The following is a 24,743-nucleotide window of genomic DNA, read 5'->3' on the forward strand; positions in this document are numbered from 1 at the left end:
TTCCGAGGTCCTGGATCATCTTCACTATCATTATTCTGAATTCTTTTTCTGGAAGATTGCCTATCTCCACTTCATTTCGTTGTTTTTCTGGGGTTTTATCTTGTTCCTTCATCTGGTACAAAGCCCTCTGCCTTTTCATCTTGTCTATCTTTCTGTGAATGTGGTTTTTGTTCCACAGGCTGCAGGATTGTAGTTCTTCTTGCTTCTGCTGTCTGCCCTCTGGTGGATGAGTCTATCTAAGAGGCTTGTGGAAGTTTCCTCTATTTTTGTGTTTTTAAGGAACCGCCATATTGTTCTCCACAGTGGCTGTATCCATTTACATTCCCACCAACAGTGTAAGAGGGTTTCATTTTCTCTGTACCCTCTCCAGCATTTGTTATTTGTAGACTTTTTACTGATGGCTATTCTGACTGGTGTGAGGTGGTACCTCATTATAGTTTTGGTATGCATTACTCTAATAATTAATGATGTTGAGCATCTTTTCACGTGCCCACTGGCCATCTGTATGTCTTCTTTGGAGAAATGTCTATTAAGCTTTTTTACCCATTTTTCGATTGGGCTGTTTGTTCTTTTTGTTGTTGAGTTGTATGAGCTGTTTGTATATTTTGGAGATTAAGCCCTTGTCTGTCTCATCATTTGCAAATATTTTCCCCCTTTCTGTAGGTTGTCTTTTAATTTTTTTTCATGGTTTCTTTTGCTGTGCAAAAGCTTGTAAGTTTGATTAGGTCTCATTTGTTTATTTTTGTGTTTATTTTTATTGCCTTGGGAGACTGACCTAAGAAAACATTGGTACAATTTATGTCAGAGAATGTTTTGCCTGTTCTCTCTTCTAGGAGTTTTATGGTGTCAGGTCTTATGTTTAAATCTTTAAGCCATTTTGAGTTTGTTTTTTGCATGGTGTGAGGTTTATTTTGGTTTATGTTGTGCATGTTCTGACTTCATTGATTTACATGCAGCTGGTGAACTTTCCTAGCACCACTTGCTGAAGAGAGTGTCTTTTTCCCTTTTTATATTCTTGCCGCCTTTGTCGAAGATTAATTGGCTCTAGGTGTGTGGGTTTATTTCTGGGCTCTATATTTTTTTCCATTGATCCATATGTCTGTTTTTGTACCAGTACCACACTATTTTGACTGCTGTAGCTTTGTAGTATTGTCTGAAGTATGGAAGAGTTATGCCTCCTGCTTTGTTTATTTTTTTCCTCAGGATTGCTTTGGCAATTCTGGGTCTTTTATGGTTCCATATAAATTTTTGGATTATTTGTTCTAGTTCTGTGAAAAATGTCTTGGGTATTTTGATAGGGATCACATTAAATCTGTAGATTGCTTTGGGTAGCATTGCCATTTTAACAATATTAATTCTTCCAATCCAAGAGCATTGGATATCTTTCCATTTCCTTGAATCCTCTTTAATTTCCTTCATTAATGTTTTATAGTTCTCAAGTATGTCTTTCACCTCCTTGGTCTGGTTTATTCCTAGGTGTGGAAAGTCATATCTTTGAGAAATGAAACGAGTGGGCATGTCTCTCTTTTTTCATTGTGTTTGATTATTTGTATCTTGACACTTAGTTTTTTTTTTTAATATGTTACTTTTGTTAATATTTTATCCTGTTAGATCTGATATTACCCTAAACTAGAAGCTGAATAGTAATAGTGAAGTGGCCATCAGAAGACATGATTATAATAAATTGCTCATAAAAGTAGCTTTTTAAAATTTATGTTTAACTGATTTCCATTTGTTTCTAAAGGGACTTATTTTTTGATCATTTTTGGTAGGAAATACAACAGCTAGATTTGAATAAATTTTGTAGTTTTATTTTCCAGTAGCTATCTCTTAATCTTATGAAGAAGACAATTCTTTTGTATATGTCTGAGTTAAGAGGTTGATTTCAAATCATTCTTATGAGTTATTATGATAATAATTAGATAAAAGAGTGCCTTTCACTTGACTTTTAAGGAAACTAGGTAAAACTTATTAAGATGTAGATAAAGTAAGTTAGCTCTGGAAAGGATTTAGAGGACCTAATGACAGCATGGTTTGTTGTTTATTATGGGCCTTAGCTAGGCCAAGCCACAACATTCATTCATTTTTTTTTTTTTTTTTTTTTTAAAGATGGGCAAGAGGGCTTATTTTAAGGTTGCTTTTCTTTGGTTTAGCACTGAACTGGCAAGAAAGCAGTTTATAGCTAGTGCCAGAGCTGGTATTCAGACTCTCTTCTTTGATCCTTCTGATCTGCCAAAGTGCTTCTTCAACGTCTATTTTTTGGTTTACTTGCATTTCTTTGTGAAAGACAAATGGGTTTACCTAACAGGCATTAGGACTATTACTTGGAATTTTAATCTCTAGGAGGGTAGATCTGTTATGTCCTGGAAAGAGCACTTTGTTCGGAATCACAGAATTTTGAGATCCAATCCTCTCTGTTACTGATTAATCTGATTAGTATTAGTATGATAATATATGCTCTTGGTCCTTGGTTATCTCATTCTACCAGGCAATATTGTCTTGTTGATTGAATGAAACGAAGTATTTAATTTCTTAGCACAGTGAGAGAGAGTTAACCTTCACTGTGAGCCCTTATTTGTTTTCCTAAATTCAGAACTTGTCATTGGCATTAACCGAGGCAGATGGACTACAAACGTTGCAGTAACATTTCCCAACTGTGTTTCAAATTTTAGTAGGCGTTGCACTAAATAAATCAAATAATAGTAAATAAACAACCTATGATAAAAATAAAAAGATGAGTGGATAAATGACCTTGGGGAATACTATATATTTTCCTTTTGGAGATTTACTAGGCATAATAGTGTGTTAAGGCCTTGAGAAATTCTGCTGTAAAAAAAAAAAATTTTTTTTTAAAACAAAGGTAAACTGAGTTGACCATTAAGCCTCTTTTGAAAGCACCGATTATTAAAGAGTATCCGTATACCGTGGCACATGGCTTTTGAAGCACAGCTTTAGCACAATAATTTGCAGGATGACTTGGTGATATAATTCTCTATAGCAAAAGGCTCTTCAAGATATGTATAGTACTTACTGAGCCAGTGGTAGCTAACGCTTGCAGTGGAAATTTATGAACTTTAAGTGAAAACAATCACTGCTTTAAATTCTAACTTTTGTGAAATTATAGGCTGAATTTTATGACAAAATATTGAAATTCTCCCAGAAAAAAATTACTAAATGCTAGCAATCTATATCAGGGTGAAATTACAGTATTTTTGTTTTGGAATTGATACTACTTATTTAGATAATTGCTAATATAGTTTTAAAAGTTATAGAAATCTTGGTCTGAGGGCTCAGTCTTGTTCATATTCAGTATGATCATATTTTTCTTCAGATTCTGATTTGACATTCTTATTTTTTGTCAATTTGGCAGTCCCGCTGAAGAGAATTATTTAGTTAGAAAGAGTTACTACTAAAGGACATTTGGGCTTAACTCATGTTATCCTAATACATTTGTGTTTTTGGTTTTCATTTCAGAGGACACATTGTTAACTCATTTAAGTGAGATTACACACGTGGGAATACCGAATCCTTATAGTGGGATGCCAAGTGGTTGAACTTGGTAATGTATTTGGCAAGTGATTATATTTTTATAATGTGATGTAGGAATCAGACCCAGTGTTTTCACCACTGTGCTTCAGTACCTAGCAGCAGAGTAGGCACTGATATTTGTTGAATGAGTAAGAGAAAGAATAAATAAAACAATAGTGAAGGGTGTTGTGGAAGTAAGTAAAGTTAGTTATTGCTAAAGATACTGCAGATGAATGGACGGATGCAGTAGAGTACCACAGAAAGAGCACTGAACCAGGAGTCAGACTCTCCGAGTTCTCATTCCAATCTGAAGGTGAATAGCCATGTGACCTTGCACAGGTTTCTGGATCTCTTCCTTGTTGGGTAAAAGGGGGACTCATAATAACCACTTCTGCCTAATTCATAGGTTGCTCAGAGAGTAACATGAAACACTGATATATCAATAAAATGCTTTGCAAATGCAGATGTACAAAGTCAAGTCCCCCCCCGCCCCGCCACATGCCTAGCACAGTGCCTTGAACAGAATTAGCATGGATATGGTCTTTCTCTCTTAATTCTAAAAAGGAGGCTAAGAAGCAGAGTTAGGACTGATTCTTGGAGTGATTGCAGAGTGTTGAGGGTAGAAGGAGGAAGAAGAACCTACAAAAGAGAAGCAAATAAACCAAAGAGGAAAGAGGAGAATCAGGCCCTCTACTTTCCAGACATGATTTTCAGTAAGCTTTATTTATGTTGTTTGGGAAAAGGATAATTAATGCTCAGGAAATAGCTTTTGACTTAATTTTCTGAACTCTGCCTAAGTAAATTTTCCCCCTTCCATATGAGAAGTATGTGAGGGTGAAGAGAAGTTCCTTTTGGGAGCTTAAAATTAAAGACCTTTGGGACTTCCCTGGTGGTCCAGTGGTTAAGAATCTGCCTTCCAGTGCAGGGGATGCAAGTTCGATCCCTGGTCGGGGAACTAAGATCCCACATGCCGCGGGACAACTACTGAGCATGCGAGCCATGACTAGATAGCGCATGTGCCGCAATTACAGAGCCCACGTGCTCTGGAGCCCATGCGCCACACCTGAGCCGGCATGCCACAACTAGAGAAAAGCCCCTGCGCTGCAATGAAGAGCCTTCACGCCGCAGTGAAAGATCCCGTATGTTGCAACAAAGATCCCATGTGCTGCAACTAAGACCCAACACAGCCAAAAATAAATAAATAAATATAAAAAAATTAAAGACCTTCACTTAGGTAGTTTGAGTACTTAGGCTTTGATTTTCTGTAATAACCATGAGTAACTTACTATGAAAACACTGAAGGTCTTAAGTCACTAAACTGTTCTTGTCTGCTTCTGGGATGCCACTGTGGTCTGGACAAGAATTCAGTGAGCATTCAGTATCATGGGAAGCGCCTAGGATGAAGCACTTCTTACTCTGTTGCTTAGCACACTACAGTCTTGCGCACCACCAGACTGTGAGCTCTGGGAATTGTGAAGGCGGGGACTTTCTTTTGCTCACCATCGTAGCCCCAGCACACAGCAGAAGTATGTGAGCCAGTAAGAGTGTGGATGAGGAATCATAATCAGATTGGTTATTTCTGATGAAATGGTTTTAAAATTGTGGATATCATTAGGGGATTACTAATATATTTTTGCATATTGCAGTACACATATATTTGATTTCTGGAATGGCTTGCCTGAGGAAAATCTAAAATGTGATACTTCTGATACATTCACCAAACCAGGAAATAATTTCTTTTGTCACAAAAAGATCATTTGCATGTGTAAAAAAAGATTATTTAAAATAGCAAGGTACTTTAGTATGTTTATAAAATGATTGAGTTGTAAATTCAGGAAATTAGTAAATTTTCAGAAAGGTACATCTTAGAATGTAAGGAACAGCTGAATAAATCTTATTGCCAGTGATCATACGTTGATTATTTTTGGTGGGTGGATATTAGTGGATTGATTATCTCTAACTTTCTTCTTGTTACCACATTTTATAAAAATATAAGAAAAAGTTATAGGAGGCAAAATTAAATCATTTAATTATGTGAAACACCTTACTTTTGGAAAGGTGTGTGTGCTTCCAAAATCTTTTGGAAAGTTTTTTCGGGGAGGGTTGGAATTTGAAAGTAATAGCTAAAATCCAATATTTGAATAACATATGGTTGTTAGTTAGCTTTCTAACCTCTTACTTTAAATCTGTGTTGTTTAATATGGTAGCCATTAGCCATATGTGGCTACTTTTATTTAAATTTAATTTAAATGAAATAAAATTAAAAATTAAGTTCTTCAGTTGCAGTAGCCATATTTCAAGTGCTCAGTAGCCACACAGAAGCATGTGGCCAGAGGCTCCTGTGTTGTATAGTGCAGATAGGGAACATTTCCTTCCATCATCAGAGAAAGTATTATTGGACAGCACTGTTTTAAATTAATGAAAATTGCTAAGAGATTTCACCAAATTTTATATCCTGAAAATTGTAGAATAGAGTGGCAAGAAATTGAAAACCTTTTCTGTTGGCATTCTTTTTTTAAAATTTAATTTATTAATTTATAAATTATTTATTTATTTTTGGCTGTGTTGGGTCTTCATTGCTGCACATGGGGTTTCTCTAGTTGCAGCGACTGGGGGTACTCTTTGTTGCAGTGCATGGGCTTCTCATTGCGGTGGCTTCTCTTGTTGTGGAGCACGGGCTCTAGGCGTGTGGGCTTCAGTAGTTGTGGCACGCAGGCTCCGTAGTTGCAGCTCGTGGGCTCTAGAGTGCAGGCTCAGTAGTTGTGGTGCACGGGCTTAGTTGCTTCATGGCATGTGGGATCTTCCTGGTCCAGGGTTCGAACCCGTGTCCCCTGCATTGGCAGGCAGATTCTTAACCACTCTGCCACCAGGGAAGTCCCTCTGTTGGCATTCTTGCGTTAAACTCTCTAGTAAGAGAGAGAGGGAGATGACTTTTTAATTATGGAGTTCTTGTTCTGTTCGTATTTGATGTCAATTATAGGCAGGCCAGGCAGGGACTATTATTCCCATTTTACAGAGGAGATCAGACCTAGGGAGTATTATCCTCATTTTACAGAGGAGACCAAACCTGTAAGTGGAGCAACTATAATTTGAACCCAGGTTTGTCTGACTTTAAATAGTATACTTTTTGTTTTTGTTTTGGACCTCAGGGGTAGTGTTGAGTTGATCATAATCTCCCAGTTCATTGTCACCAGTCATCAAGGACTTTTTTCCTCTCATTCACAGTCAACCATTTTAATATGTTTGATGTATCTTTTTGTTTGTTTCTGCAAAATACATATTGTAGCATCAAATTCATGATTTTTACATTTGCATAGAGGGTATTATGTATCTAATGTGAGATTTTCCCACTCTACAATGCTATTTGATGATTTAAGCACCCAGCCTTCTTCTTTTTTGTAAATTTTGTGAGGAATTCTTTGTAAATGGTGTTAGGCTTTTTGGCTTTTGTCATTAGAGAAGTCTGAAAGAATCCACCGCCTCCCCTCCCCATCCCCCTTGCTCAGGGAATATTGATAGGATTATTTGTCCCCGAATGATGTATATAATTTTAAAAATTTAATCCTTGAATATTTACTGAATATTTACCACAAGTCAGTTACTGGCCAGGGGAGTATAGCAGTGAACAAAACAGATAAAAGTCCTTGCCTACACACAGGTTACAAAATAGATAACAAGTAAAATACATAGCATAATATTTTGAAAACCATAAATCAGGGGAAAAGGATAGAGAATGCCAGGTGTGAGTAGAGCTGTATTTTAAATAGGAAGGACAGAAAAGTCCTCGCTGAGAAATTGACATTTGGGTAAAGATTTGAAAGAGATGAAGGAACAACCCATGAAAATACTGAGGGGAAAAGCATTTCAGGCAAAGGGAACAGTGAGCATGGTAGCCTTCAGGTAGGGGTGGGGATACACTTGATAAATTTGACCTCCTGGAAAAGAGATCTGTGTGGGTGGAAAGATGGGCTGGGGGTCCAAGAGGTAATAGGGTTAGGTCCTGGGGCCTTGAAGGATAGTAAGGGATGATGCCAGGTGCCAATCACACCTTAAAGGCCCATATGCAGTCAGTCTTAGGAATTTAAATTTGAATTTAACTGTAAAATGCAGCTGACAAGCGACCCTAAAGCTCCTTCCATTCCAGCTTGTCCAGCGTTCCTTCTCTTGTGTCTGGAATCCTCTCCTCCCCCTCATCCTTCATCTTTGATGTTTTCCCTGACCTTTTCTGTCTGTTTTATTTGCACCTCCATCCCTGTTCCTCTCTTAGTCTGTACTTACAGAATGGCCATCGTATCATGTTTACTGTTTTATGCCTTCAGCCAGGAGCTCCTTAAGGATGAGGACGATGTATATAATTTTTTACGGGTTACTTTTGTTTTCTTCTTCACCATTAGGAGGTCAGTGATTACTTCTAACAAATAGTGGTGTATGGGAGCATTGTGGTTGCTGTTTTTTTCTTTAACTTGAAATTTTTATTGAGCTAATTGTAGATTCACATACAGTTGTAAGAAATAATACAGAAAAAAAGACAAAAAATGAAAAAAAAATAAAGCAGTGCTATCGTTTTGTATACTTTGTCCAGGTGCAGCTGCTTTTTATGCTTCTGATTTATATGTAGGCTGGAAAGGGGGATAGACAAGCTGTTAGAATTATGTCAAGTAAGAGGGAAAGCATGAGGCATTCTCTTGTGAATGTAATAATACATGAACTTTAGCATGTGGACTTTATTTTAGTTGCCTTTTTGCTTAATTTTTTAGTATGTGTTTCAGATACTGAAGTTATATAACTGACTTCTGTGTAAGTGATATAATACAGTATTTCTTTTTCTTTAAGCAAATTGAATTTTTCATACAAATGCTGTTGAAAGTAATGAAATGATTTATGTGTATGCTTTGTTTTAGGTTGTTTCACGAAGAAATCCAGAGGATGTCCAGGAGGTAACATGTTTATCCATATGAAAATTTTATTTTATGTATTTGACAAAAATTTACTTAAATGCTTTATTGAGGAAACAATTATTTGTATGTCGGTTTTTGTATTTGTATGTTTATCTGGAGATTGTCTGCAATTCATTAAACAATAGCTGAAATGTCTTATTTCAGACCTATTAAGTACATGTCAAGTTTCAGTAGGTGTTAAGTTATATAAATAAGAATTTCAGGAATTATAGTGCCGTTTAATAATGTGATAATTTTTCTGATAACTACAACTCATAAGATTTCAGTATCAGTTAAGGGCCCCTCTTTACCTATTTCAAAATCATGATGCCTGTTTGGTTTTTTTAAAAAAAAAAGAGAAAGTATTTGGTAACTAGTATTAATTTTAAAGATCATGATAATAAATTATGTGTTTCCATTTACTTTCATTTTTATACTGAGTTGGCATGTTGGAAAACTGCTTTGGGTGTAGATGTTTCTTTTTAAAATTTTGTGGTTTTTTTACAGACTATTTCCCTCTTTCTAAAATAACAGCTTGTTATATTTTTGCTTAAAACTGTGGAATTCTCTATTTATAATTACTTTATCCTTGTTATATATCCTTTAGGAATCCTAACTGAGGAGTTAGCTTTTTTTTTTAACATTTTAAAATTTACTTTCATTTTGGTCCTTGCTTATTTACAGTAGGATTAGAAGAGCATATATATATATATATATTTTTTCTTCCTACTAAAGTGTTTAAAACAGATGTTGTAAATTGGCAGTCTTGATTCTGCAAGTTATTTTTTTAATTGCATTTTAATGTCTTCAGGTGAACTTTATGCTATCTATTTAGCCACAAGCCCCACTACTCCTTACTGTACATACCTGGCTTGATTCATAGATTTAAGTTGATTGTTTGCTACCGGTTGGTTTGAATTTGTGACACATGTTTAGATAATATTTTAACTTTTATATATTACCATTACTTGCTATATCTGATCTGATACTTGTTTTTGTCCTGTTGTTAAAAAAAGTTCAATAAAAGACACATTTTAAAATGATTTCATACTTTTTCCTTAGGGGTTTTAAGATATCTCACCCCACCCCCCACCAAGAGCCAGGAAGAGAATATTGTAATATTGTTATTTAGGAAGAAAAGGCTATATCTGTATCTATGTCTAGATCTGTATCTGTATATCTCTATCCTTTCAAAATGGCAGTGAAAATAACTTGTACCTTTGATTGATAAAGTACTCTTTCTACTTAAGTGTCAGTTGATTAGTATGAACTATTCCTTAGAATTCTATTAATTATGTTGAATTAATAGTCAATTCCAGGCTATTCTGCTTTTGAAAATTTACAACTCTGTTAGAATTGAAAATGGGTTGTGTTTCCGTTGAATACATTGTCTGATTGCTGTGCTGTAGTTTGTAGCTTGATGTTCCCCTTTTCCAGGGAGAATCCTGAACCAACCTATCCATGAACATACTCTCTGCCATTTCCTTAATCCTTTTTTGGGGAAATCTCTTTTATAATAACAACTGTTGGTGAACCATTCATCAGAAAACTCTTGTAAGTGTCCTTTAGTTAGACGATTGCATGGTCCTTTGTTAGAAATGGAATAAAATTTTGAAAAGAATGTCTTCTGTCTAGCTTGCTTCTTGAAGTATAAATATCCTTGAAGTTATAGCAACATTTTTTGGTTTCCCACGTATTTCATTTAAACATTGGAATTCTTATTTAGGAGAGGAATTTTACCACCTAGAATTTGTTTCTGTTTCCTTTCTTTTCACTTTCTTTCTCTGTTTACAAATTCATTTAGTTATTGCTTAGAATTTAGTCATGCTTCACAAGTGCTATTGAAGATCAGTAGATGTACTGCTTGTCTAAGCAAGTATAGGGCTAATAATATGGTATCCTTATAAAAGTGGAGAAATTTAGCTCTTTTTTACACACACACACACACCCCTTGGTGCATGCTACCAGATAGCTCTGTTTTCTTCCTGAGGATGCCAAAACACTCACATGGAGTAAATAATTTAAAATTACCCAGGATAGTTTTTTCTTTTTATCTTTTAAAAATTCCCTCTAAATTTTTATTTATTAAGAGCAGCATGGGTGAATCTTAAGGGGGATAGCAATAGTTAATGTGGCTTCTTGTTCAGTAGATTCTCTAGAGCAGGGGTCTCCAACGCCCCGGGCCACGGACTGGTACTGATCTGTGGTCTGTTAGGAAGTGGGCCGCACAGCAGGAGGTGAGTGGCAGGCGAGTGAGCAAAGCTTCATCTGCCGCTCCCCATTGCTCGCGTTACCGCATGAAACGCCCCCCATGCCTCCCCCTCCCTCCCCCCTGCAGTCCATGGAAAAAGTGTCTTCCATGAAACTGGTCCCTGGTGCCAAAAAGGTTGGGGACCACTGCTCTGAACACTTGCAGAAGGTAAAGAAAAAGATGGAGATGTTGTGCCCTCCTCCCCCCCACCTTTAAAAAAAAAAAGTAACCTATAGCTCTGTTTCTCTCTAGGTAGTAAATTTCACTGGGGAAATGTGGGAAATGAGAACCAAAATAGAACTTTCTATGTATCATGTCAGAAATCTCTAACGTTGAAGTCATTTCATAAATAAAATAGTTTTAGAAAAGCTACTTGAGCACATTCTGAAATGTGTCAAGGGAAAGAAAAGGTTCTTCAAAAGGGGAGGAAAGAAAATTTGTAAGCAGTGATGTTGCAGGAAAAGATGATCCAGCTAGTTTTAAATACTATATGAGCGTAAAAAGGACAGAGTTAATTGAATTGAGTGGTTTTGTAAAAGATCTAAAGTTTTTTTGGTATCGTTAAGAGAAATCATCTGAAAAGAAAGCATTTGTTTTATGTAAAAAGTATTTAAGGCAGTGTTTTTAATGAAAATTAAGCTTTTATTAAATTTGTAGTCTATTATGATTGTCACTGAATTAATATTTAATTGAGGAATTTTATTCAGAGTAACTATAATAAATAGGAAATTTCTGCAGGGTTGGTTCTGCAGAGTAATAGCTGTTAATATAACTTTTTTTTTCCTGATAGGAAAGAATTGATTATTAGAAAAAATATGTTTTGCATGTATCTTTTGGGACTTTGTATAGTCCAGTTATAGACATCCATACTTGCTGATGTAATGGACGTGTGCTTTCGTTCACATTTACATTTTGAAGATTTCTAGAAATGTCCAAGCTCAAAAGGAGTAAGAAGAAAAGGAGGCAGTAGATGGTGACATTTTTGGGATGCTTTGATTTCCTGCCTTTTTTTGAAGGTTTATATTTGCTCTTAGGTATTTCACTTCTACAGTCTTAGAGTCCAGAATAAGGAATATATGAGTGAGTAAATTAGGGCATGGTGAAGAAACACAGATTCTCTAATTTTGGCTATGACAGACTATCTACTGGTTTATATGCCACGGTATTATTATTCTTATTGTGATTCAATTGTTAACTTTTGCCCTTTAAGTTACTCTGACTTTATCTGAAAATGACCCTAACTAGAATATAAATTTTATCTGCAGATTTAATTGTTTCCATGAGCTTCAGTCTTTTGAATAGCTCTCGTGTCTAGTTTATAATGGCTTTAAGGATTGCATTTCCCTTATGTAAGATTACTGTCATGACGACTTCGCTGGTGGCGCAGTGGTTGAGAATCCACCTGCCAATGCAGGCACAGGTTCGAGCCCTGGTCCGGGAAGATCCCACATGCCTCAGAGCAACTAAACCCATGCGCCACAACTACTGAGCCTGTGCTCTAGAGCCCGCGAGCCACAACTGCTGAGCCCGCGTGCTACAACTACTGAAGCCCATGCACCTAGAGCCCGTGCTCCGCAACAAGAGAAGCCACCTCAGTGAGAAGCCCGCGCACTGCAACGAAGGGTAGTCCCCACTCGCCGCAACTAGAGAAAGCCCGCGTGCGGCAACAAAGACCTAACACAGACAAAAAAAAAAAAAAAAAAGATTACTGTCATGAGCCCACCACCCATTTCCCCCTTAAGCCCTTGGCAAATGTGGTAGCACCATAATTTGATCTATTTAAAAAATATAAAAATAACACTATTTTCCCATGACAAAATTATGTTAATGTATCAAAATTAGAAACTACAGAGAAGCAAGATATGAAAATTAAAATCACTTGTGATCTCACTGTCCTGAGACCTTTTACTTTTCGAGTGTTGGTTTAGCTCTCTCAGTTAGTTCCTCTTACTCTGTCTTTTACTGGAACTGTTGATTTTCTGCTGTCAGCATTTGTCTTGTTTACTTCCATTTAAAATAAAATCCCTTCTTCCATCCAGGTGTCCTGTGTCATGGCATAGCTGAGCTTCTTAAATACTTACTTTGTGCTTGGTTTCTTCCTTACTTCTGGCTGACCCCCATCATTCAGTTGTTAGATTCCTCATCTTGTTACAAATGCTGAGAAATGTTTTCTGAGTGGTTACCACCTCTCTCCCGATGACTCCCCAGTTAATACATCTTGTTTAGTTTTTGCTCTTGAACTCCAAACCTGTCTTTTCTATTGGACAACTCCAATTAAATGCCTCACATGCACCTAAATAAAATATGTCTAAAATTGAACTTCGTTCTTATCTCAAAACAGCTTTTTCTCCTTTGCTCTTTACCTTAGAGAATAACACTACCATTTATCCAGTTGCAAAAGCCAAAATTTTAGTAGTTATATTTGGCATCTCACTCTCCTTTTAAATACTTCATTCCCAACTACTTCTCTCTCTATTTTTTTTTTTTTTTTTTGTTCTAGCTATTATGTCCCTTCAGTATGCCCACCTAAGTCAGTACTTTGTGTAGGTGCTCCTTCCATGATACGCTTGGGCTACTGTTTTAAGCATTTATCATGCTGTCTTGTGATGTAGTTATTGTGTTGGCTTATTCTTCCTAATTCGACAGGGAACTCTTTAAAGGAGGGACTTGGTTTCTCATTTCTTCATCCTTTGTGCCAACACAGTGCCTAGCATAACGTAGGCTCATGAAAATATTTGTTTTGATGACTATTTTTATTGTCAAGTAAGTGAATAAAAGGAAGGATCAGGAGGAAGCAGTTTGTTTAAATTAATTCATATTATAGTCTGACTAGTCTCCTAGGATTAAAAGCAAGTCTCCTACATTAAAGCAAGACACTTAGTACTCATGGTAGAATTTTTGATAGTATGGCAGAGTTTAGTGAAGAATTTCTTATATACAGGAGTAGATTTTTTGACAAGTCTCTTAAATCACACTTGGTTACCTCTTTGGCCTAAGATTTGCTTATTAGCATTACGCTATTGAGTTTGTTAGAAGTGAAATAATTAGGTTTTTCAGAAGTAAAGGCCCCAATATACCAGGTAATGGAATTTAAAACTCAGTTTTACCCTATTTTGTGGCAACTGAGGGGCTGAATCAGCGACATCAAGGCCATGTGTCAAATTCTTTTTATTAAGGGTTTTTTTCTTTCTAATCTAAATAAGTTGACAATAATTTAAACTAATGAAGGTAAACTTTTACATGTTGTATAATCTAAATGATTGTTATTTTGTTTTTTGAAATACCCTAATTTTAGTGGTATTCTGATCAGGATTTACCTTGCCTCCAGAAATCTTGTTACTATTTTTATTGAGGTTTATGAAATGCAAAAGTTTAGGTTAATTATTTGCTATAAAGCCATTTTTTCAGTGTTTTTCAGATTATTCTTTTAGGGAAGTGCTGAGTATGTTTTTTATGTTTAAAAAATTGTCTAAACTACTTTGTGTTTATAAACATGCTGTTTTTGAGATGAATATATATTTTGACATCTAACTCGTTTCCAGGGTAATAGTAATTAATGTTTGAAGAGGTTAAGTGACATTTTATGTAGTGTAAACCTTTTTTGTACCAGGTTGATATTTTTCTAGTATGAAGAAAATAGTACTTGTTTAAAATGAAATTTAAAAACCCAAACAGAACAGTTTGAGGAAGAATTGCTGCTTTATATTTTTAAATCAAATATTATTAGTTAATTTTAGACAGTTAACCATATTGGTTAGAACATGTATGTTTTCCTTTGCATGACAATTTTGAGCACTTTAATAAAAAGATTATTTGTTGTTCAGATATCTATGGTTTCACTGTGAGTTACACATTTAATTATCTTCTCTCTTTAGATAATTGTATGGAAGAGATATAGTGACTTTAAGAAACTACACAAAGAACTATGGCAAATTCACAAAAACTTATTCCGACGTTCAGAATTGTTTCCTCCATTTGCTAAAGGAATAGTGTTTGGTAAGTGATTATTTTGAAATTGTGATTTTTAAAAATGATGATTAGCTAATTGTGTATATATACTGAACACTGAAACACTGTACCATGAAGTCAGAAGACCCTTATTAAGATAATTCCTATCCTGCCTCAAGCAACTGAAGTTTTTTCATGTTCCTTTTTTTTTTAAGATAGGAGATTCCTATTTTATTTCTCCAGTGACATACTTGCTATGAATATAAATTAAAGACCTGCTTGCACACCAAAGCCAAGTCCTTTAGGTGGTTCAGTCAAAGAGGTAAGACCTCTGGCTGGTTCACATGAGAATCATCCACTCCTTGGCCCAGGTTTTGGGATTTTGCCAGCTTTGGGTTCATCAGTAATTTCTTCAATATCCTTAAGTGTCAGATCCTCATAGTAGTTGTCATTTATTTGAATCATTGGTGCATTTACACAGGCCCCTAAACGTTCCACTTCTCTAAGAGTGAAAAGTTTGTCAGGTGTAGTCTCCCCAGCCTTTATTCCAAGCTTTTTCTGAGTGGTCTCCAGTATGCTGTCAGAATTTCGAAGCATGCAAGGTATAGTAGTGCAGACTTGAATATGATACTTTCGACTGACTTTCTATTATACATTGTATAAAAAGTTGCTACTTCATATACTCTCATTGGAGGTATTTATAAAACTTCTTCAGCCTTGTTCATAGCAGAGATGGGCAGCCATCCATTCTGTCTTTGGCTAAATCCAGGACTGGAAGCACAGCTGCTGCTTTATGCCCTTCTGGGTAGTTTTTTACAGTGGCCTCTATCTGCTTATAGTTTTCTGGTGTGAAATCAAATGGAGTATCTGGGTTATTCTCAGGAGTATCTCTCTGCACAAATAAGGCTCCTCCAGCTCCATTCTGCACAGCTGTCTTATGCAAATTCCTTATATGTCTTCCCCACTGGGCGGTGAGGCAGGCTGCGTGGGCCCCGGGTGCCATGGAGAGGAACATGGCAGGCCAAACTGCAGGCCTTTCAGGTCTCCTGTTTTTTCATGTTCTTGCTGTGGTTTTGTTAACTCAGAATGCATTTACTCCTTTCTTTCATGGAAAAACAGCACCAGAACAACAACTCAAACTCAAACCGATGAAGCAAATAGAAAAACCCTGTAGGAACATGAGGTGACATTGAATTATTCTTTTTTTTTTTTTTTTTTTTTTTTTTTTTGCGGTACGCGGGCCTCTCACTGTTGTGGCCTCTCCCGTTGCGGAGCACAGGCTCCGGACGCGCAGGCTCAGCGGCCATGGCTCACGGGCCCAACCTCTCCGCGGCATGTGGGATCTTCCCGGACTGGGGCACGAACCCGTGTCCCCTGCATCGGCAGGCGGACTCTTAACCACCGCGCCACCAGGGAAGCCCTGAATTATTCTTATACAGTTGTCCCTTGGTGTCTGTGGGGGATTGGTTCCAGGACCTCCTGTGGATACCAGAATCTGTGGATGCTCAAGTCCCTTATATAAAATGGTGTTGTGCAGTCAGCCCTCTGGATCTGCAGGTTCTGTATCTATGGATTCAACCAACTGTGGATCGGCACCTCATATAAGTGAAATCATACAGTATTTGTCCTTTTGTGAGTGGCTCATTTCACTTAGCATAATTTCTCAAGATTCACCTATGTTGTATCAATAGCATGTGTCAAAATTTCCTTCTTGTGTCTGAGTATAGTCCATTGTGTGTGTAGACACCACTTTGTTTATTTTTTCATCCATCAGTGAACGCCTGGATTGCTCTTACCTTTTGGCTATTAAAAATAATACTGCTGTGAACGTGGGTGTACACATATCAGTTCAGTTCCTGCTTTTAATTCTTTTGGGTATATACCGAAAGTGGAATTACTGGATCATAACGGTAATTTTATTTTCAATTTTTGGAGGAACCACCGTGTTGTTTTCCATAGTGGCTGCTCTATTTTACATTTGCACCAGCTGTGCATAAGGGTTCCAGTCTCTCTTCCTCCTTTGCCAACACTTGTTAGTTTCTGTTAGTTTGATACCTTGGTGTTCCTTTTTTTGCCTTCGTTTTCACATACTTAGTTTACTTTTTCTTTTTTTTTTTTTTTTTTTTGCGGTACGCGGGCCTCTCACTGTTGTGGCCTCTCCCATTGTGGAGCACAGGCTCCAGATGTGCAGGCTCAGCGGCCGTGGCTCACGGGCCCAGCTGCTCTGCGGCATGTGGGATCTTCCCAGACCGGGGCACGAACCCGTTTCCCCTGCATCGGCAGGCGGACTCTCAACCACTGCGCCACCAGGGAAGCCCTTAGTTTACTTTTTTTATATTAAATTCTCTTTCTTAAAAAAATTCTCTTTGTTAAAATAATTGATATATATATATTTTTTTTCTGCGGCACACGGGCTTCCCACTGCTGTAGCCTCTCACGTTGCGGAGCACAGGCTCCGGACGCGCAGACTCAGCGGCCGTGGCTCACGGGCCCAGCTGCTGCGCGGCATGTGGGATCCTCCCGGACCGAGGCACGAACCCGTGTCCCCTGCATCGGCAGGTGGACTCTCAACCACTGTGCCACCAGGGAAGCCCTTAGTTTACTTTTTTTATATTAAATTCTCTTTCTTAAAAAAATTCTCTTTGTTAAAATAATTGATATATATATATATTTTTTCTGCGGCACACGGGCTTCCCACTGCTGTAGCCTCTCACGTTGTGGAGCACAGGCTCCGGACGCGCAGACTCAGCGGCCATGGCTCACGGGCCCAGCTGCTGCGCGGCATGTGGGATCCTCCCGGACCGGGGCACGAACCCGTGTCCCCTGCATCGGCAGGCAGACTCTCAACCACTGCACCACCAGGGAAGCCCAGTTGATATGTTTTTTAATCCTTTGATTAGACCTTGACCAATAGAGTACAGAATGTTATTTCTTGTTTTTTCTATAACTTTACCATAAATTTTCTTGTATGGACAGCTTTATATTCATCCTGTTATTTATTTTAAAATTAATTAATTAATTAATTAATTTTTGGCTTGTTGAGTCTTCATTGCTGCGTGCTGGCTTTCTCTAGTTGTGGCGAGTGGGGGCTACTTACTGTTCGTTGTGGTGCACGAGTTCTCACTGTGGCGTCTTTTCTTGTTGCGGAGCACAGGCTCTAGGCACGCAGGCTTCAGTAGTTGTGGCACGCGGGCTCAATAGTTGAGCCGCAACTAGAGAAAGCCCGCACGCAGCAGCAAAGACTCAATGCAGCCCCCCCACCCCCCAAAAAAAAAGTCAGTCTCATGGCAGAAATTTAAAAGTTTGATTATAGCTACTATGGGGAAATGGATACAGGAAGAGTAGAAATTTGACCAGTTTGGGGAGGACAATTTGGAATATACCTTTTCCTATTTTGGTAAATTTTACTACACATCTATTCTCATGTCTACATAGGAGATATTTATCAGATTATTAGATGCTTTGGCTTCAGGAGTCTCCTTTACACTCTTAAAAATTATTGAAGCTTGAAGAACTGTTGTTTGTTTGGTTGTATCTCTTAATATTTACCATACTAGAAGTTTAAAAATATTATTGTACTAAATTAAGAATAAAAACACACTTAACATGTTAATATTTTTATGAAAAATGATTTTTCCAAAGCAAAAAAACTAGAGGAGTAGTATTAGTTTACTTTTGCAAACCTCCAATGCCTGTATTAAAAGAAGACAGCTGATTCTTTTTTTAAAATTAATTTATTTTGGGCTTCCCTGGTGGCGCAGTGGTTAGGAGTCCGCCTGCTGATGCAGGGGACATGGGTTCGTGCCCCGGTCCGGGAAGATCCCACATGCCGCGGAGCGGCTGGGCCCATGAGCCACGGCTGCTGAGCCTGCGCGTCCAGAGCCTGTGCTCCGCAATGGGAGAGGCCACAACAGTGAGAGGCCCGCGTACTGGAAAAAAAAAAAATTTATTTTATTTATTTATTTTTGGCTGCATTGGGTCTTCCTTGCTGTTTGTGAGCTTTCTCTAGTTGCAGCGAGCAGGGGCTACTCTTCGTTGCGGTGTGTGGGCTTCTCATTGCGGTGGCTTCTCTTGCTGCGGAGCACAGGCTTTAGGCGCGCGGGTTTCAGTAGTTGTGGCTTGCGGGCTCTAGAGCGCAGGTTCAGTAGTTGTGGCGCACAGGCTTAGTTGCTCTGTGGCATGTGGGATCTCCCCAGACCAGGGCTCAAACCCGTGTCCCCCACCTTGGCAGGCGGATTCTTAACCACTGCGCCAAGGAAGTCCCAACAGCTGATTCTTGTATCTGCTTCTGGATTCAGTTTGTGGTGATGGTTTTGGTTGAAGTATATGACGAAAATTTAGGGTCACACGGATGATGTAGTTGAAAAAGGGAGGAGTATTTTAATAGCTCTTCAGATAATTAAAGATATTCTTTGATACATCAGAGCTTGACAGTGGTAAATTCCTTCTTTTTTTTTGTTATTGAAGTCTAGCTGATTTACAATATTATGTTAGTTTCATGTGTACAACATAGTGCTTTGATATTTTTAAAAATTATACTCTATTTGAAGTTATAAAATGTTGGCTATATTCTCTGTGCTGTACATTACACCCTTGTATCTTATTAATTTTATGCCTAGTAGTGTGTACCTCTTAATTCCCTACCCCTATATTGCCCCTCCCCTCAACCTTGTCTCCACTGGTAACCATTAGTTTGTTCTATGTATCTGTGTGTCTGTTTCTGTTTTGTCATACTCATTTGTTTTATTTTTCAGTTTCTACATATAAGTGAAAATATACAGTATTTGTCTTTCTCTGCCTTATTTCACTAAGCATAATACTTTCCAGGTACATCCATGTTGTTACATATGGCAAAATTTATTCTTTTCTATGACTGAGTAGACAGCGGTAATTTCTTATTCTTTTATTAACATTTTTTTTTTAATTGGAGTATAATTGCTTTAGAATGTTGTGTTAGTTTCTGCTGTAGAATGAAGTGAATCAGCTGTATGTCTACCTATATCCCCTCCCCCTTGGACCTCCCTCCCCCGCCCTCCCATCCCACCCATCTAGGTCATCACAGAGCACCAAACTGAGCTTTCTGTGCTTTATAGCATGTGCCCACTAGCTATCAGTTTTACGCATGGTAGTGTATATATGTCAATCGTAATCTCCCAATTCGTCCCACCTTCCCCATCAACCTCTGGGTCCACACGTCTGTTCTGTACATCTACGTCTCTATTCCTGCCCAGCATGTAGGTTCGTCTCTACCATTTTTCTATATTCTACATATATGTGTTACTGTATGATATTTGTTTTTGTCTTTCTGGCTTCATTCTGACTGACAGACTCTAGGTCCATCCACATCTCTACAGATGACCCAATTTCGTTCCTTTTTATGGCTGAGTAGTATTCCATTGTATATATGTGCCACATCTTCTTTATCCATTCATCTGTTGTTGGACATTTAGGTTGTTTCCATGTCCTGGCTATTGTAAATAGAGCTGCAATGAACATTGGGGTACATGTGTCCTTTTGAATTATGGTTTTCTTAGGGTATATGCCCAGTAGTAGGATTGCTGGGTAATACGGTAGTTCTATTTTTAGTTTTTTAAAGAACCTCCATACTATTCTCCATAGTGGCTGTACCAATTTACATTCCCACCAGCAGTGCAAGAGGCTTCCCTTTTCTCCACACCCTCTCCAGCATTTACTGTTTATAGATGTTTTGACGATGGCCACTCTGACCAGTGTGAGGTGATACCTCATTGTAGTTTTGATTTGCATTTCCCTAGTGATTAGTGATGTTGAGCATCCTTTCGTGTGTTTGTTGGCAGTCTGTACATCTTCTTTGGAGAAATGTCTGTTTAGGTCTTCTGCCCATTTTTGGATTGGGTTGTTTGTTTTTTTGTTATTGAGCTGCATGAGCTGCTTGTAAATTTTGGAGATTAATCCTTTGTCAGTTGCTTCATTTGCAAATATTTTCTCCCATTCTGAGGGTTGTCTTTTCATCTTGTTTATTGTTTCCTTTGCTGTGCAAAAGCTTTTAAGTTTCATTAGGTCCCATTTGTTTATTTTTGGTTTTATTTTCATTACTCTAGGAGGTGGGTCAAAAAAGATCTTGCTGTGGTTTATGTCAAAGAGTGTTCTTCCTTTGTTTTCCTCAAAAGTTTGGTAGTGTCCGGTCTTACATTTATGTCTTTAATCCATTTTGAGTTTATTTTTGTGTATGGTGTTAGGGAGTGTTCTAATTTCATTCTTTCACATGTAGCTGTCCAGCTTTCCCAGCACCACTTATTGACAAGGATGTCTTTTCTCCATTGTATGTTCTTGCCTCACTTGTCATAAAGTAGGTGACCATATGTGTGTGGGTTTATCTCTGAGCTTTCTATCCTGTACCACTGATCTATATTTCTGTTTTTGTGCCAGTACCATGCTGTCTTGGTTACTGTAGCTTTGCAGTATAGCTTGAAGTCGGGGAGCCTGATTCCTCCAGCTCCATGTTTTATTCCCTCAGGATTGCTTTGGCTATTCAGGGTCTTTTGTGTTTCCATGCAAATGGTAAATTTTTTTGTTCTAATTCTGTGAAGAATGCCACTGGTAATTTAATAGGGATTGCATTGAATCTGTAGATTGCTTTGGGTAGTATAATCATTTTCACAAATCTGATTCTTCCAATCCAAGAACATGGTATATTTCTCCTATCTGATTATGTCGTCTTTGATTTCTTTCATCAGCGTTTTATAGTTTTCTGAGTATAGGCCTTTTGCCTCCTTAGGTAGGTTTATTTCTAGGTATTTTATTCTTTTTGTTGCGATGGTAAATTGGATTGTTTCTTTAATTTCTCTTTTTGATCTTTTGCTGTTAGTGTGTAGGAATGCAAGAGATTTCTGTGCATTAATTTTGTATCCTGCAACTTTACCAAATTCATTGATTAGTTCTAGTAGTTTTCTGGTGGCATCTTTAGGATTTTTTTTTTTTCTTTCGATACGCGGGCGTTTCACTGTTGTGGCCTCTCCCGTTGCGGAGCACAGGCTCCGGATGCTCAGGCTTAGCGGCCATGGCTCATGGGCCTAGCCGCTCCGTGGCATGTGGAATCTTCCCGGACCAGGGCATGAACCCGTGTCCCCCTGCATCGGCAGGCGGACTCTCAACCACTGCGCCACCAAGGAAGCCCTTTTTTAGGATTTTTAATGTATAATATGTCATCGGCAAACAGTGGCAGTTTTACTTCTTTTCCAATTTTTATTCGTTTTATTTCTTTTTCTTCTCTGATTGCCATGGCTAGGACTTCCAAAACTATGTTGAATGAGTGGCAAGAGTGGACATCCTTGTCTTGTTCCTGGTCTTAGTGGAAATGCTTTCAGTTTTTCACCAGTGATGTTTAGTGTGGGTTTGTTATATATGACCTTTATTATGGCGCAGTAGGTTCCGTCTGTGCACATTTTCTGGAGAGTTTTTATCATAAATGGGTGTTGAATTTTGTCAGAAGCTTTTTCTGCACTTATTGAGATGATCATATGGTTTTTTATTCCTTAATTTGCTAATATGCTGTATCACATTGATTTATTTGCGTATATTGAAGAATACTTACATTCCTGGGACAAATCCCACTTGATCATGGTGTATGATCCTTTTAAAGTGTTGTTGGATTCTGTTTGCTAGTATTTTGTTGAGGATTTTCGTGTCCTCAGTGTTCATCAGTGATATTGGTCTGTGATTTTCTTTTTTTATGATAACTTTTTCTGGTTTTGGTATCAGGGTGATGGTGGCCTCATAGAACAAATTTGGGAGTGTTCCTTCCTCTGCAATTTTTTTGAAGAGTTTGAGAAGGATAGGTGTTAGCTCTTCTTTTTTTTTTTTTTTTTTTTTTTTTTTTTGTGGTACGTGGGCCTCTCACTGTTGTGGCCCCTCCCGTTGCGGAGCGCAGGCTCCGGACGCACAGGCTCAGCGGCCATGGCTCACGGGCCCAGCCGCTCCGCGGCATGTGGGATCTTCCCAGACCGGGGCACGAACCCGCGTCCCCTGCATCGGCAGGCGGATTCTCAACCACTGCGCCACCAGGGAAGCCCTGTTAGCTCTTCTTTATATGTTTGGTAGAATTCCCCTGTGAAGCCATCTGGTCCTGGGCTTTTGTTTGTTGGAAGATTTTTAATCACAGTTTCAACTTCAGTGCTTGTGATTGGTCTGTTTATATTTTCTATTTCTTCCTGGTTCATGCTTGGAAAATTGTACCTTTCCAAGAATTTGTCCATTTCTTTGAGGTTGTCCATTTTAATGACATATAGTTGTTTGTAGTAGTCTCTTATAATCCTTTGTATTTCTGTGATGTCAGTTGTGATTTCTCCTATTTCATTTCTAATTTTTTTGATTTGCGCCCTCTCCCTTTTTTTCTTGATGAGTCTGGCTAAAGGTTTATCAATTTTGTTTATCTTCTCAAAGAACCAACTTTTACTTTTATTGATCTTTGCTGTTGTTTCCTTCATTTCTGTTTTATTTATTTCTGCTCTGATATTTATGAATTCTTTCCTTCTACTGACTTTGGGTTTTCTTTGTTCTTCTTTCCCTAGTTGCTTTAAGTGTAAGGTTAGATTGTTTATTTGAGATTTTTGTTTCTTGAGGTGAGATTGAATTGCTATAAACTTCCCTCTTAGAACTGCTTTTGCTGTGTCCCATAGGTTTTGGGTCATCGTGTTTTCACTGTCATTTGTTTCTAGGTATTTTTTATTTCCTCTTTGGTGTCTTCAGTGATCTCTTGGTTATTTAGCAGCACGCTGTTTAGCCTCCATGTATTTGTGATTTTTTCTGTCCTTTTCCTGTAATTGATTTCTAATCTCATAGCCTTGTTGTTGGAAAAGATGCTTGATACGATTTCAGTTTTCTTAAACTTTCCAAGGCTTGATTTGTGACCCAGGATGTATCTATCCTGGAGAATCTTCTGTGTGCACTGAGAAGAAGGTGTATTCTGCCACTTTCAGGTGGACTCTCCTATAAATATCAATTAAATCTATCTGGTCTATTGTGTCATTTAAAGCTTGTGTTTCCTTATTTATTTTCTGTTTGGATGATCTGTCCGTTGGTGTAAGTGGGGTGTTAAAGTCCCCTACAATTATTGTGTTACTGTCGATTTCTCCTTTTATGGTTAGCATTTGCCTTATATATTGAGGTGCTCCTGTGTTGGGTGTATAAATATTTATAATTGTTATATCTTCTTTTTGGATTGCCCCCTTGATCATCATGTAGTGTCTTTCCTTATCACTGTAACAGTCTTTATTTTAAAGTCTAATTTATCTGATATGACTGTTGCTACTCAAGCTTTCTTTTGCTTTCCATTTGCATGGAATATCTTTTTCCATCCCCTCACTTTCAGTCTGTATGTGTCCCTACGTCTGAAGTAGATCTCTTGTAGACAGCATATATATACAGGTCTTGTTTTTGTATCCATTCAGCCAGTCTGTGTCTTTTGGTTGGGGCATTTAATCCATTTACATTTAAGGTATTTATCGATATGTATGTTCCTATTACCATTTTCTTAATTATTTTAGGTTTGTTTCTGTGGGTCTTTTTCTTCACCTAGAGAAGTTCCTATAGCATTTGTTGTAAAGCTGGTTTGGTGTTGCCAAATTCTCTTAACTTTTGCTTGTCTGTAAAGGTTTTAATTTTTCCATCAAATCTGAATGAGATCCTTGCTGTGTAGAGTAATCTTGGTTGTAGGTTTTCCTCTTTCATTACTTTAAGTATACCCTGCCACTCCCTTCTGGCCAGCAGAGCTTCTGCTGAAAAACCAGCTGATAACCTTATGGGGATTCCCTTGTATGTTATTTTTTGCTTTTCCCTTGCTGCTTTAAATATTTTTTTCTTTGAATTTAATTTTTGATAGTTTGATTAATATGTGTGTTGGTGTGTTTCTCCTAGGGTTTATCCTGTATGGGACTCTGTGTGCTTCCTGGACTTGGGTGGCTATTTCCTTTCCCACATTAGGGAAGTTTTTGACTATAATCTCTTTGAATATTTTCTCAGAGGTCTTTGAGATTGTCTTCAATTCTTTTCATTCTTTTGTCTTTATTCTGCTCTTCGGCAGTTATTTCCACCATTCCGTC

The 24,743-nt window shown here is 37.8% G+C and overlaps 1 protein-coding gene and 1 pseudogene across 4 annotated transcripts in view; one reads left to right on the top strand and one right to left on the bottom strand.

Moving 5' to 3' along the window:
- The window catches only part of RPS6KC1 (ribosomal protein S6 kinase C1), a 197,708-nt gene that overhangs the window by 11,116 nt on the left and 161,849 nt on the right, over positions 1 to 24,743 (top strand). For all 3 annotated transcript variants that reach the window (XM_082616018.1, XM_082616023.1, XM_082616019.1), the window contains exons 2-3: positions 8,430 to 8,465; positions 14,592 to 14,712. In XM_082616018.1, the coding sequence (XP_082472144.1) occupies positions 8,430 to 8,465; positions 14,592 to 14,712 (157 nt within the window). The remainder of the gene's footprint in view (positions 1 to 8,429; positions 8,466 to 14,591; positions 14,713 to 24,743) is intronic.
- On the bottom strand, positions 14,861 to 15,694 carry LOC309798960 (NADH dehydrogenase [ubiquinone] flavoprotein 2, mitochondrial-like; annotated as a pseudogene). The gene has a single exon. The product of its transcript is annotated as an NADH dehydrogenase [ubiquinone] flavoprotein 2, mitochondrial-like (transcript).

Source organism: Mesoplodon mirus (assembly GCF_964341445.2).
Source record: "Mesoplodon mirus genome assembly, chromosome: 3".
Classification (NCBI taxonomy): Eukaryota; Metazoa; Chordata; class Mammalia; order Artiodactyla; family Ziphiidae; genus Mesoplodon; species Mesoplodon mirus.